This window comes from Geotrypetes seraphini, chromosome 2 (genome assembly GCF_902459505.1).
Source record: "Geotrypetes seraphini chromosome 2, aGeoSer1.1, whole genome shotgun sequence".
Taxonomy (NCBI): domain Eukaryota; kingdom Metazoa; phylum Chordata; class Amphibia; order Gymnophiona; family Dermophiidae; genus Geotrypetes; species Geotrypetes seraphini.
In genome coordinates this window covers 16789187-16805053 of record NC_047085.1, presented here as the reverse complement: position 1 = coordinate 16805053, position 15867 = coordinate 16789187, and the positions used below count along the sequence as shown (strand labels likewise).

The 15867-nt window shown below is 41.8% G+C and overlaps 1 protein-coding gene across 1 annotated transcript; it reads right to left on the bottom strand.

Moving 5' to 3' along the window:
• Positions 1-9736: 9736 nt before the first annotated feature.
• On the bottom strand, positions 9737-15554 carry LOC117355400 (activity-regulated cytoskeleton-associated protein-like). The gene is made up of 2 exons (XM_033933905.1): positions 10939-15554; positions 9737-10588 (listed from the first exon to the last, which is right to left on the bottom strand). Exon 1 carries the CDS (start codon positions 14999-15001, stop codon positions 13853-13855), a length of 1149 nt encoding a protein of 382 aa, XP_033789796.1. The 5' UTR covers positions 15002-15554; the 3' UTR covers positions 9737-10588; positions 10939-13852.
• Positions 15555-15867: the final 313 nt, after the last annotated feature.

Genomic DNA, 15867 nt, shown 5'->3' with positions numbered 1-15867 from the left:
CATCCTATCAGCTCTTTCTTCAGGTACTGAAGTCCACATGTTTGAAATTCAGGACTGTGAGTTTTGTATGGCTGCCCTCCACGTTGGCTGTGATATCAAACCCAACTGTTGGATGTTAGCATCAATTAGTGTCTAATTTACCAACTAACTTCCACATATTGTATGACCTGGAATCGGGTTGCCAGAGCGAAGGAGAAGGAGGCAGCATGCTCGGGTAGCTTGACAGAGAGGGAGAGTCGGAGACAAAGAGTTCTGCACAGGGGAAGGAGGCAGGAAGAAGCACAGGACTCGGGGAAGCGGCGAGAGTACGCTCCGCCCACCCCCACCGCGTCAGAGGCAGCGTCGGACTCCCCCTTGAAAGGGGGCGGAGCCAACGGCGCGCAGCCGTTTGGCGCGCGGCGAAGGCAAGCAGCAAAGGCGCTCGCCTTAGCGAGAGCGCCTTTGCGAAGGGCCTTTGAGAAGGGACAAGTCAACGGAGTAAGACAGAAGGGTAAAGAAGCGACAAGTACAGAAGGAAAGCACAGAAGGTAAGAGAGAGACAGACACAAAGGGCCAAGCCGTTCACACAAGTATACCAAGCAGGCAGAGGGAGAGAGTGAGAGAGAGGACCCCAGCAGCAGGTAGAGAGAGAGAGAGAGACACCAGCATAGAGAGAGAAGACACCAGCACAGAGAGAGAGAGACAGAGAAGACACCACCAACAGGCAGTGAGCGAGAGGACACCAGAGACAGTTAGAGAGAGAAAGAGAGGGCACCAGCACAGAGAGAGAGTCAGGGAGGACACCAGCAGCAGATAGGGAGAGAGAAAGGACACAAAGCGGACACAAGTCACAAGTAATCTCAAGTCACAAGTAATCTCAACTGATATCTTAAAGTAGGAACAACAATGGAAGCAGAAGGAAGCCAGAAGATGAGGGAGACAGTCATATGTATGCAGTCGGTGTCAGGAACTGAAAAGCTTGAAGAAGGAGGTCAAGCGACTAGAGGACAGGATACAGGAGATCGAAGGATTTCACACCATGGAGAGACACATTGAGGAGGAAGTCAGGGAGCTCGAGAGATTCATTGAAGAGGCATACAGGACGAAGGTGGAAGAGAACGAACTTCAGATGAAAGAAGAAGCTACACGGATACCAACATGCATGGGAGAGCAAGAAGAAGATTACCTCAAGGATGACACCCACAGATGACTACCGCAAGAGGGGGAGAATTTGGCTAGTCGAGGCCCAGAAGAAGAAAGAGTGAAGCACTTTGAGGACATTGACCTGAGCGAAAATTGAAGAAGGGAAAGTCAGCGATCCTAGTGGGAGACTCGATCCTTAGGCATGTGGACAGCCACATAGCAGGAGGGAGAGAGGACCGACTGGTGACCTGCCTTCCGGGAGCAAGAACCAAGGACATTGTGGACAAAATTGGAATGATCCTGGAAGGGGCGGAGACAGAAGAGACATCTGTAGTGATCCACATCGGGACGAACGATGTCAGCAAGAAAAACTACAAAAGAAGCACGCTGTTAGAACAATTCAAGATTCTGGGAAGGAAGCTGAGGATGAGGGCCCAGAAGATAGTGTTCTCAGAGATCCTACCAGTACCGAGGGCAGATGTGAAAAGACAAGAGGAACTACAATCAATAAATACGTGGATGAGGAGATGGTGTGAGGAAGAAGGATTCCACTTCGTGAGGAACTGGACGGCGTTTTGGGGCAAGAGCAAGATCTACAGGAAAGATGGACTGCACCTCAGCGCAGCAGGAACTAGATTCCTAGCAAACAACGTCAAGAGAGGAATAGAACAGGCTTTAAACTAAGAAGAAGGGGAAAGCCGACAGTTGACCAAGGGTCGACGATTCGGAAGACGGTATCCTGCGAAGATACTGAGGGGAAAAATGGCTGGGAAGAAACAAGGGACAGATTGCAGGGGTCGACGAACCCAGAAGTGGTTACAATGTCTGCAGCAAAAGAGAAGAAAATATGGACCGAAACACAGGGAAAGGAAAGGAGGACAGCAAAATACCAGGATCTAAAGTGCATATATGCTAATGCAAGGAGCCTAAGAAACAAAATGGGGGAACTAGAAGCCTTGGCCAACACAGAAGACATCGACATCATTGGAATCTCTGAAACATGGTGGAATGAGGAAAGCAAATGGGATACAGCACTACCGGGATACAAGCTCTAACGCCAGGACAGATCAGGACAAAAAGGAGGTGGAATAGCCCTATACATAAAAGAAGGCATACCATCCACAAAAATGGACACAGCAGAGACGGCCAGCAAGCTGGAATCTCTATGGATCAAAATACCGGGAAGGAAAGGGCCTGAAATAAAGATGGGCCTATTTTATCGCCCACCCGGGCAAATCAGAGATATCGATGAGGAAATGGAAGCCGAGATGAAGCGAGAATGCAAAAGCGGCAACACGGTTATTATGGGAGACTTCAACTACCCTGGGATAGACTGGCGTCTTAGAAGCTAGAAATGCACTAGGGAGACAAAATTCCTGGAAGCTACACAGGATTGCTTCATGGAACAGCTTGTTAGAGAACCGACGAGAGGAAATGCCACTCTGGATCTAATCCTAAATGGGTTAAGGGGACCTGCAAAGGAAGTAGAAGTAGTGGGACCGTTGGGAAACAGCGATCATAATATGATCAAGTTCAAGGTTGAGGTAGGAGTGTCAAAAGGCAAGAGATCCATTGCGACAACCTTTAACTTCAGGAAGGGAAACTACGAAGCAATGAGGGAATTGATAAGGAAGAAACTTAGGAACACTTCCAAAACATGGCTAACGGTAAATCATGCCTGGTCCTTCTTCAGGGACATGGTGAGCGAGGTGCAAAATCTGTATATCCCCAGATTCAGGAAGGGGTGCAAAAAGAATCGAACAAAAGACCCGGCGTGGATAACCAAAACAGTGAAGGAAGCGATAGGCAATAAGAAAAATTCATTCAAGAAATGGAAAAAGGACAAAACTGAGGGGAACTGGAAAGAGCACAAGAAGCATCAAAAAGAATGTCACCGTGAGGTTCGGAAAGCCAAAAGAGAGTATGAAGAGAGGCTAGCCAGGGAAGCAAGAAATTTCAAACCATTCTTCAGATATGTTAAAGGGAAGCAGCCGGCTAGAGAGGAAGTGGGACCGCTGGACGACGGAGACAGGAAGGGAGTGGTGAAGGAGGAGAAGGTAGTGGCAGAAAGGCTTAACATGTTCTTCTCGTCTGTACTTACAAACGAAAACACGTCCAACATACCGGATCCTGAGCAATTCTTCAACGGAAGTCAAGCAGAAAAATTAACATCCATAGAAGTGAGCCTTGAGGACGTTCGTAGGCAGATAGAAAAACTAAAAACTGACAAATCCCCGGGTCCGGATGGCATACATCCTAGGGTTCTGAAGGAATTAAAGGAGGAGATAGCAGAACTACTGCAGCAAATTTGCAACTTATCCCTGAAAACAGGCGAGATCCCGGAAGATTGGAAGATAGCCAACGTTACGCCCATCTTTAAAAAGGGATCAAGAGGTGACCCGGGAAACTACAGACCGGTGAGCCTGACTTCGGTTCCAGGGAAAATGGCAGAAGCACTGATAAAAGAAAACATCGATCAACATTTTGAAAAACATGAACTTCTGATAACCAGCCAGCATGGTTTCTGCAAGGGAAGATCGTGCCTAACAAACTTATTGCACTTCTTCGAAGGAATCAACAAACGGATGGACAAAGGAGACCCCATAGGAGACCCCAAAGGAGACCCATCATAAATCTAGATTTCCAAAAAGCCTTTGACAAGGTGCCCCATGAACATCTACTCCGGAAATTGAAGAACCATGGGGTGGAAGGAGACGTACATAGATGGATCAGAAACTGGTTGGAGGGTAGAAAACAAAGGGTAGGAGTGAAGGGTCACTACTCCGACTGGAGGAGGGTCACGACTGGTGTCCCGCAGGGCTCGGTGCTCGGGCCACTGCTATTTAATATCTTCATAAATGATCTAGAAACAGGGACGAAGTGCGAGATAATAAAATTTGCGGACGACACCAAACTATTTAATGGAGCTCAGACTACAGAGGACTGCGAAGAATTGCAAAGGGACTTGAACAAACTAGAAGAATGGGCGGCGAAATGGCAGATGAAGTTCAACATTGAGAAATGTAAAGTATTACATGTGGGGAGCAGAAACTCGAGGTACAACTATACAATGGGAGGGTTGTTATTGAATAAGAGTACCCAGGAAAGGGACTTGGGGGTAATGGTGGACATGACAATGAAGCCGTCGGTACAGTGTGCAGCGGCCGCTAAGAGAGCGAATAGAATGCTTGGTATAATCAAAAAGGGTATTATAGCCAGAACGAAAGAAGTTATCCTGCCGTTGTATCGGGCGATGGTGCGCCCGCATTTGGAGTACTGCATCCAATATTGGTCGCCGTACCTTAAGAAGGATATGGCGTTAGTCGAGAGGGTTCAGAGGAGAGCGACACGTCTGATAAAAGGTATGGAAAACCTGTCATATTCTGAGAGATTGGAGAAGCTGGGTCTCTTTTCCCTGGAGAAGAGGAGACTTAGAGGAGATATGATAGAGACTTATAAGATCATGAAGGGCATAGAGAGAGTAAAGAGGGACAGATTCTTCAAACTTTCTAATAACAAAAGAACAAGAGGGCATTCGGAAAAGCTGATAGGAGACAGATTCAAAACAAATGCTAGGAAGTTCTTCTTTACCCAACGTGTGGTGGACACCTGGAATGCGCTTCCAGAGGACGTAATAGGGCAGAGTACGGTACTGGGGTTCAAGAAAGGACTGGATAAATTCCTACTGGAAATGGGGATAGAGGGGTATAGATAGAAGATTACTACACAGGTCCGGGACCTGTTGGGCCACTGCGTGAGCGGACTGCTGGGCATGATGGACCTCGGGTCTGACCCAGCAGAGGCATTTCTTATGTTCTTATGACTGCCATTGTTCTACACCTTCTCTGTTTCTCGTCCCTAGGTGACTGAAAGAACCTGGGAGATAGTGGAGACCATGTGAAGATACAAGGGGGATGTAGGCTTCTTGTTAAGCTCTCCTCCTGACTGATGTGCCCTGTGTTTAAAAAAAAAAAAAAAAAAAGTAACAAGCTACTCCAGTTAAACTGGTGAAATATCTTCATCTTCAAAAATAAAAGAGAACTAAAACACCCCCTTAAAGAATCAAGTAAAAACAATTAAAAAAACACCTGTGGGAATGACCAAACCGATGAGCCAGGATGGTTGACGACAAATTCCTTTATTGGTAAGTGCTCAGTTTCCAGTGCAGAATAAATGACAAAAATTTGATTGACGGCGGACCCAACACGGCCTGTGTTTCGGCCAACAAGCCTTCATCAGGAGTCCAGTTGCATAACTCACTAGCCAAACATGAGCAAATTAAGTAGAGCCAAGTGAGTAACACAAATAACAGGAAGAGCACTTAATGAGGATTACTCGCGCTTTCACTCAAAAATGCCTCCCCCATTAACCCTACTTGCATTGTAAACTTCTCCTTTCACGTTATTCCTTCGTGTTCACATTTGTTCTTGTTTTAAAGATTCATATGTTGTTATACTTGTCCTCACTCCCTCATATTATACTTTATAAACCACTTACCCTCTCTTTTACAAAGGCGCGTGCGTTATACGCATGTGTTAGACGCTAACGCATCCATAGACTAACATACACGCGTTAGAATTTAGCGCGTGTTAATATTTAGCGCGCACTAAAACGCGTGAGCATGCCTTTGTAAAAGGACCCCTTAGATTTTCTCTGTTTATATTTGCGGTGTATGAGATAAATTGAGTCTTAATGAGGTGCCTCAGGCTGTTGAAATACTCAATGCCTACCTAGTTGGAGGACCTTTCCAAGCTGAAGAGTCTTGACCTCTTTAGTCTTTCCTTATACGAGAGGAGTTCCATCCCTCGGTTGCTCTTTGAAACTTTTCTAATTCCGCTATATCTTTTTTGAGATAAGGCGACTAGAACTGAACGCAATACAGATGCATTAAACACTCCAATCGTGTACCGATGGTTGCTAAACCAGTTTGCAGCCATGTCATTTCCCAACCTGATGTTGAAAATGGCTCACCACATGCTTTTCTGAGCGTTTATACGTTCTCTGACTTTTGCATGCAAATGACTTCATTACTACTAAAATGAGGTCATGAATATTAAAACAAGCCATCCGAATGAGGTACAGCACTATAAGCGAATCGCTTATACCAACACAAAAAAAACAACAGGTCTTCCTGTTTTTCCTTTTTTTTTCTATGGACACAGATGTAATACACACACAACATCTGCCCCATATAAAAGTCTAGCTTCCCCCCCCCTCGATGACAGCCCCCCAATGACCACCGGAACTAAAATAGAGACAGGAGAGATGCATGCATTTTTAAAACTTTGAGTACTTTAGTGTCATCTACAAATTTAATGACCTCATTTGTCATTCCAATTTCCAGATCATTTATAAATATGTTAAGTAGAACCATTCCCAGTACAGATCCCTGTGGCACTCCACCATTTACCCTCCTCCATTGAGACAAAAGGCCATTTAAACATACTCTGGTTCTGGACTCGCTGAGATGTGCAGTAATTATGGTCCTATCAGATATCAAGTGTCTCCACCTATTGTGAATTCAACAGATTTTGTTTCTTTGGAATCTCACTCCCCTCCCCCCCCCTTTTTTTTAATCAAGCTGGTTTTCATCAATGACTGCGGAAGTAAAAGCTCTAACGCTCATAGGAATTCTATGAGCATCGTAGCTTTTATTGATGTGCTTTGCAATAAAAAAAAACATAATGCAGCTTGATAAAAGGGGGGTGGGGTCAATTAGTTGAAATAAAGCCTTTTCAATATTTTGCATTACATAAGAGTGGGACTTGGGTGGGATTGTATGTGATGATCTTAAGGTGGCCAAACAAGTTGAAAAGGTGACGGCGAAAGCTAGAAAGATGCTAGGTTGCATAGGGAGAGGTATGACCAGCAGGAAAAAGGAGGTATTGATGCCCCTGTATAAGACTCTGGTGAGACCTCATTTAGAATATTGTGTACAATTCTGGAGACTGCAACTTCAAAAAGATATAATAAGGATGGAGTCGGTCCAGAGGAAGGCTATTAAAATGGTGTGTGGTCTTCGTGATAAGGCGTATGGGGACAGACTTAAAGCTCTCAATCTGTATACTTTGGAAGAAAAACGGGAGAGGGGAGATATGATAGAGACATTTAAATACCTACATAATGTAAATGCACATGAGTCGAGTCTTTCATTTAAAAGGCAACTCTGCAATGAGAGGACATAAGATGAAGTTAAGAGGTGATAGACTCCGGCAGTAATCTGAGGAAATACTTTTTTATAAAAGGGTGGTAGATGCGTGGAACAGTCTCCCGGAAGAGGTGGTGGAGACAGAAATTGTGTCTGAATTCAAAAAGGCCTGGGATTTGCACATGGGATCTCTCAGAGATAGAAAGAGATAAGGGCTACTAATGGGCAGACTAGATAGGCCATTTGGCCTTTATCTGTCATCATGTTTCTATTTTTCTATATTACTGTACATTTCTTGTAGTTTGTTAGTATTTGTGTTCTGGCCAGGCAATTGTGACCTGGATTGGCTACCATGAAGACAGGCTACTGGGCTAGATGGACCACTGGACTGACCCAGTAAGGCTATTCCTATGTTCTTATAATATGTTCGTTTAGTGAATTGCACTGGTTGATATTATGAGCTAGAAATTGAGTTTAAAGTGCTGTCAATTGTTTTTAAGATTTTATACAGCTTATGTCCTATACCAGGGATCCCCAAAGTCCCTCCTTGAGGGCTGAATCCAGTCGGGTTTTCAGGATTTCTCCAATGAATATGCATTGAAAAGCGGTGCATGCACATAGATCTCATGCATATTCATTGGGGAAATCCTGAAAACCCGACTGGATTCGGCCCTCAAGGAGGAACTTTGGGGACCCCTGTCCTATATCAACCTTCTCATTGTCTTATATCATCATGAGAATTGTTATTGGTACTGCCCTCTCATCAAATTTCTTGATTAAAGTGTACAAAAATTTGAACCTGGTTTGGGAAATCTTCTGAGCCTTAAAATGGTCTGTTTTTCATATATTAGGAATGTAACTTGCTACAGGTCATGTATGGAAACCCTGGATTTTGGCCAGGTACTAGGCACCTGGATTGGCCACCGTGAGAACGAGCCACTGGGTTTGATGGACAATTGGTCTGACCCAATAAGGCTATTCTTATGTTCTGATGCATATTCTAGAAGCATTTAATGATTAAATAACTGGATTATGATTACTTTAAGTCCCCCCCCCCCTTTAATAAGCCACGGTAGTGGTTTCTACTATGGCCCGGAGCGCTAAATGCTCCAACACTCATAGAATTCCTATGAGAGTCGGAGCAGCATCAGAGTATTTAGCGCTCCAGGCCATGGTAGAAACTCTACCACCGCATAGTAAAAGGGAGGCGGAGGTTTTAAAGTTACTATATAGATATATATATTTTTTATTATTATTATCTTTAATGTTTATTACTGTTTTGTATATTGGTGTTAGTTGAAAATTTACTGTATTTTGATATTTCATGTTGTAACTCATTGAACTTGAGGTGAAGTGGGATTGAAATGCTGAAATTAAATTCAATATAGATTGCCTTTGACATCATACATCATAAGATCTTAAAAGAGCATTTCTGGGCATCTGAAATGCTATATTTCAAAGTCTAATATACCCATGATTAGGTACATTAGTTGGGGGAGAAGTTTTTTAAATCTTATAGGAAGCAGGGTGACTTGATCCCTTCCTATTTAAATCATTCCATTTTACTAGCCAGAAGTATGGTCTTCAGAGAAGAGATTAGTCAGTTATGATAGGCCCACATTCAGTCTTCTGAGATCTTGAGTGCCTAGGCTTGGACAGAGTATGTTCCAATACCTCTGAATGGAAGTTTTTAAAAATGAATGTACCACAGGGGTAGTTCTCCTTCTCTGTTTGTTCAATATCTGTTTTGAATCACGGATACAGGAGGCCCAGTAAAGATATCTGGTTATCTTTTGGCAGTTATGTTCAAACATGCAAACTTTACCAAGTTTTTGGGGGGGATTTTAGTATCAGGTTAAAGATAACTACATTCATTCAGTGTTCCTTTTACAAAGCCACGGTAGAAATTTCTACTATAGGTTGGCAAAGTAAAGATATCTGGTTATCTTTTGGCAGTTATGTTCAAACATGCAAACTTTACCAAGTTTTTGGGGGGGATTTTAGTATCAGGTTAAAGATAACTACATTCATTCAGTGTTCCTTTTACAAAGCCACGGTAGAAATTTCTACTATAGGTTGGCAAGATAAATGCATTTACCTCACCAACCCATGGTAGAAGCCTCTACCGCAACTTTGAAAAAGCCAGCGTTGGTTATCTATAAGAAGATATCCATTGACTGAATGCCAACTCCTATATTTTACTGTTTTGAGGTCAATCCCATTGAATGATTTAATCCCCCCTCTCCCTTTACATCTTATTGAAAACAATAACCAATTCAGGTCTTTAATACCCTACAGTAATTGTGAAAGTCATCTTCATCCCATTCCCAGTCACATTCTAGTAGCCACTATGGCAACCAGGTTACTCAATAAGCAGCGAGAACCCTTTAGAAAGGACAAGTGAAGGACACCATGGACTTCAGTCAGCTAATTTTATTCAACATTATCTTTAATAAGAGATGCAATAACAATGACATTTTGCAATAATATACACTTGTGCTTCTGTTCACTATCAAAAAGATTAGACATATAGAAATATCTTCATCCAAACTGGTAGCCAATATATTGAAAATCATGGCAAAATGACATTTTAAATCTTCAAAACACCAGTATCGAGCAAATATCACATACACATGTTCTAGTGCAAATATTTAGAAAAATATATTAATGAGCAATAGACAGAATCTGAATAATTACACTTTGGTAGAGAAAATAAAATAAGAGTTTAATAAAGATTCAAAAAGTGAAAATTGTGCTGAAACTGAAAACAATGGACTCTGGAAAACTGCTTAACTATACAAACTTCAATCTTAAATTAGGCATTATCTCAGTTCAATTGCACTGGGGTTATGCTGAGTTGTGACCTTGATTGGCCACATTTGGAAAGAGAATACTGGACTTGGTAGAACTTTGGTCTGGCCCAATATGGCAGTTCTTAAGTCCTTATGCAGCACCAATTCTTGCTCATATATATTGAGTTCTCTGAAATATTTCTCACTAAAGAATTTAAATGTCATCCCAATCTACTAGAATCCAGTCAAAATGTTTGATTTATGCCCCGGAGGTCTTATAGATGGAAAAACTAAGCAGGACAACACTCTGAAAGTTCTTTCTTCCACTCCATACTTGGTGTGTAAGGAGTTGTATAAGGCACTCAGACTGTTCAGTGAGGCCGACTGCAGACTGAACTCGAGAGTGGCCACATCCTCATTCTGGAATGAATGGTGTGTTCCGTAGAGTTGGTGAAGCAAGAGACGGGTAGGACAGAACAACCAATTATCTAGGAAGACAAGTTGCCCTCTGACCTTGTACTTGAACCTATAGAAAAGCAGAGATAAAAGAAGAGGATATTTAGATAACCAATCAATTGCTTACGTATTTTCATCCTGAATATCAGCATCATTTTTTTTAACTGGGCATATGTAACTCATTCTGCAGATACACTCAAGTAAACCTGATTTGATAAGGAACAAACACTGAATTCTTCCTTATAAAGTTCTTGCATATTTGTATGGACTTTAAAGTTGCAGCAATATACCAATTTAAGGGAATTCGATTGTGGGAAGGATTTGGGGTTTGTTAAATGAATAATCTAATCTTACAGTACCTTCCCTGGACAGCTACTATACTATTGCAAAGAATGAATTAGTTAATGAACTTATACTTACGTTGGATCCTTTCGTCCTGAACTCGTGGTGTATATTCTGCACACGGCGGTTGTAGAATGTCTTCCTAGGATCAAAGGCAGTTGGATCTTGTTGGGAACATCTTCGAGGAACACCAAAAGGCCAGTGGCATTACAGAAGTGGGACATGGAATAAATAAATCTCAGAAGGAGTCCAGTGGCAGTAGAAGTCCAGCAGTTGTAGTTCATGCTGACAAGAATCAGTTCTCACTCTAGTCTTCCTTAGTGAACAACTCTCTTGAAGTTTAGTTTTTGATTCTGCATTCAATGAGTTCTTCTTCTTGCATCTAGCCAAAATATTTTTTTTTTAAATCTGCAAGATGCATAGAATTCTTTTCAATATCCACACACCTTTTTTCCAGCTCTCTTAGTCAAGGTAGCATCATTGGTATCTACGAAGGTTGTATGGAGACACCTTCCTACTTTCAGCAGTCAAAGTTTGGTACAGTAGCTACATCTCCAATCCATCTTTATCTGTTTCCAGAGTGAATGAACTTTGACGACTTAGACTGGAAGGTGAGACATATGCTAGAAAAATACATTTCCATGTACAACTGTGACAAGTTTTTTCCTTTACTTAAACATTTTGCCATTTTCAATATACTTGTGGCAGGCTTCTAGAGCACGGGAATGACAAAACTCTTGAAAGTCCAACATCTTAAGGCAAAATAAATTTGTTATTGCTGTTTGAATACTGAGTTTATGCCTTACTTCCTCTTGAGATCTACAATAACAGGCAAAAGGTCTTTTTTCCCCCCAAAGTTACTGAATTTCAGATGCATTAGCACTAAAATTAATATTGAAATACACGAGTGAGTTGATATATGGTCAATAGTTGATTTTTCGCTGTATGAATAGCTAGCTGCTAATTTTAGTGAAAATGGCTGTTTTCAGAATCCCCAGGTTGCAGCAGCTTTTGTCAGGATTGTTGATATTTTCTTTTTTTCATTACAAGTCTGATAGAAACATAATAATTGTTCTGTTCTAAGTCAGTATCTGGATAATCAGTATTTGAAATTCTATAAAGCTTCTTGTAGCTCTGTGGCTGTTCACATAGAACTGGGTATGAGCTATTGCAATCAGAGAATATTTCCAGAGGGGTAACAAATTCATTGTGAACCTGTGCCCATTTATTTGCTAAGCATTTGATCGGAAGGGAGAACTGGAGGAGGTATATTATTTTCCTGAATGACTAATTAGATCTTTCAAAGTAAAAACTATTAAAAAAAAAGACTGGCTCTTTATCTCTCAACAGTACTTGCGTAATCCACCTATCTCTAAAAAAGAAACCATTTACCACTACCACTTTTGTTTGGGATAGTGATAGCAACTAGTCTCTTCCTGTTCCACCACGGATCTCAAGGTTTATTGAATGCTTGGATTACACCACATGAGTTGGGTCTCAAACTCTATAATTTTTTTTTTGAATTCTATTGTTCTTTATTCAGGGTCGTGCATCAGATTAAGTTTGAATCCCCATGGCTTTGCTCATTTCACAGTCATTCAACCGTGTTGAACTGGAGATGCCTCAGCTTAAATCAGGTCAAAGTCAACCGAATGAAGTTCTGCTTCCAGCTCTGTCCAAACTCAACAGGTCAGGATCTCAGAGGATAGACCTACACTAAACCACAGGTGACCAATCTCTTCCCTACAGAACCCCCTTCTGGCTATAAAAGTTTAATGATCATAATAATTCATATTATCTTACTCAACTGCCATAGACCATTGTCCCGTCTTCTTATTTTAGCTCTTCTTTTCTGAATGTTATCAGGCCAATCTCTTTTCCAGGCATTGTTTTTCTGGGGATGTAACTCATACATAGGCTCAGACTTCCCTGAATCTAACTTCTCTATTTTAAAATCAATGGCAGTGCCCAAATCCTGAGGTTATCACTGGCATCATACAAATGATTTAAAAAGGAAAGGTATCAAGCCAACCTGCTCCCCATAGGATTTAGAAAGCTTCTCACCCACGTAATGTACCTTTGCACAGACTTTTTTTAAGGCACTGATACATAGCACTTCAGATACAAATCTAAGGCTTTTAGCAGCATCACTATTTCTGTCCTTCAGTACTCTGGGGCGAGATTATGATACAATTATTTATCGTGTTAATCAACATTCAGTCTAAAGCTGAGTGGATCACCCAATTTGTGTCTTCAATAAACTAAGGCAACTGACAAACTGGTTAACCTTTTGTATGACTGAATAAATATATTGCATGTAAGGCCAAAAAAGAAATTTAGAAAACCCCTTTAGTATATAAATGGATCGTTTGAGATGGGTTGAGTTAAATGGACCATGGCCTCCGTGGTCTCTTGCAACTATGTACAAAGTTGTTGACTTAGCACCAGTTTGAAACTTGTTCCTCTAACTGTAACCCCAAGAACAAGAGAGCAACATTGCAGCCTCCTTGAGGTCCTCGTGGAACTAACCCCCCTCTTCTACAAAGCCACGCTAGCGGCTGCTGCGCGGTAACGGCCCCAAAGCCCATAGAGATTTAAAGGGCTTCGGGGCTGCTGCCATGCGACAGCCGCTAGCGCCCCTTTGTAGATGAGGGGGGAAGTCTGCAGGATGATTTTATATATCTGCTAAAATTATTATAATAACACCCCAAGTTATAGATCTAAAATTTGGTATATTTCCACTAAGAAAACTTAATTTATTTTAAATCGGACCTCTATTAAATTAGCAAGTCATTTCTTATTACAAGACTTGAACTACATGTTTAAGCAATTTGCTAAATTGGTTTTAGAAAAAAAAACAATTGCAAAGCAATTTTAGCTCAACATACATTGAACCACTAGAGAAATTACTCTCACAGTTCACAACAGTGATAGTAATTAGTATTGAACATCTGCTTTAGTCAGATACCCTTCATACCCCTGTTATTGGGGATTACGCTTTTTCAGCATATGAATCATTATTATCGTAAGGATTAGGCGTCATAATCTCCTCTATGTTATTGTTAGAAGTGTCAGTTGGTTGATCTACATAGTCATCTCCCTCTGCAATTTTTTCATCGGACAAGTCAATATCTAACTGAACTTCTTGACCTCGTTGAACTAACTCTTCCAATGTCTTTGGCAGTGGAGGTTTCAAATATCGCCTAATTTCTGGATGGAGTGTGCTCGTAATAAACTTAACCATATCTTCCTCATTAGCATCAGCATAAAGTCTGAGGTAAAGTGCTCTTTTCCTCCAAACAAACTGATCCAGAGGTTCCCATCGCCTCTGGGGTAGGTCTAAGTCTTTCCTTATCGCTTCTCTAACTAGAAGCCTTTCACAGTATTGTAAAAATACCTCCTTAAACTCGGCCCAGGTCTTCACTGTTTTCTCCTTATATTCCCACCATTTTTTCGCTGCACCTCTCATATGATATTCAACTTGAGACAACCAAAGCTTTTCATTCCACCCCCTTGCCTTAAAATATTTTTCAAGGTTGCTCAGGAACTCTCGAGGATCCTCTGACATATCTGCCTCAAATTCAGGTACAATTGGGACATCCACTGAGATGACTACCCAGTTGTGCTCTTGACAGGGCTCAGGAAGGCTGGGCTGAGGTGGCATGAGACTCAGTTTCTGATGCATCATTTCCCCTGCTTTTTTCTCCGTGTCTTCCATACCTGGAAGAGGCTTTTTGCTGTCTTCCAATTGACACGATTGACATAGGGTGCTTTCTTTCCTAACAATTCTTTTCTCAAATCGGCCAAAAACTGTTTTCCAAGAATTCATTTCCCTTTTGACCCACTTTTCTAGACGTTCCAAAGTACTCTGACACCTGGTCAAGCATGCCTTGATGGACTTTTTCCACCTTTCAATCTTTGCCACAGGAGAGTACCCATCTAGGTTAGAATTTAATCTGAATACTGATCTTTTAAAACCTACCAACTCATCATCTACCTGTTTCGAAACTGTTTCAAGAAGGTACATGTGAGTTTTCCTGATCCTGTCCAGCATTTCTGAGGGATGGCTGCTCCCTATATGTACTGCCACTGCTGGTGTGGAGTTTACTAAAGGTAGAGAAGATGCCGTCCTAATGGCCATACTGCCTGTCCCCTTCAGGTTAAGTCTCAAATCAAGGTGGTGGTGTTGTTTTAATAAGTAACTGAAATCTACACTACCACTACTTTAACTTTTCTAGAAGTTTTTCAAAATGATACAGAATTCAACAGTTTAATCCTTCCTTAGTTTCATCCATCCACTTACCCACCAAATGCTTAACTTTAAATGCAAAAAGGACAGATAAGTTAGCTGTTGCCCCAGTAAGCAAGCGCCGTCCGTTTAGAGCTTTAGGGAATCGGAGACAATTATCCAGTCCTCTTCTATGAGTCAAGCCTGTGTTGCCACAGTTCTTGACTGTTGTATGTAGTAGGATCTTAAAATGTTGCTCCGGAATGAAGTCCTTGTCTGGATCGCTTTTGCTGCCTGTGTAATCTTTAGAAAGAAACAAAAACAGATAAAAGAAGAAAACCTACAATGGATGGAATAAGCTATAATATCTGGCCTATGTTTCGTTGTAGGAAATGGTCAATTCTGGCGTGCTCGTTTCCCCATCTCAGGCTGCTCACGAGTGCACGTGGAAGTTAGCTCCGTGAATCGGCTGCTCGGAACCTCGTTATCTCTGTTGTTCTCTGATGCCGGTACTTATACTATTCTCCGAGCTCAGCATTAGAGCAGCGCTTTGCTATCCCACGTTTCCAGCTAACAGCTCATTGGACAACAAGAGCTGTATCCTTGGCAACCGGAATATTTGGGAAAACACTTCTCAGCTTCCTCCGTATGATTCAGCTAAGAACACACTGAACGCCCCTGCATGGGAAGGATGTGTCATTCTCCCTCTCTTTTATTTTGTTGACTAGATTTTCTCTTTTGAAAATCTTGAGGACACGTGATTCGGCAATCACTGGGAG

What these genes read in the sequence shown, in the direction of transcription:
- LOC117355400 (XM_033933905.1), bottom strand. Translation starts at nt 15,001, where the DNA reads ATGGCCATTAGGACGGCATCTTCTCTACCTTTAGTAAACTCCACACCA.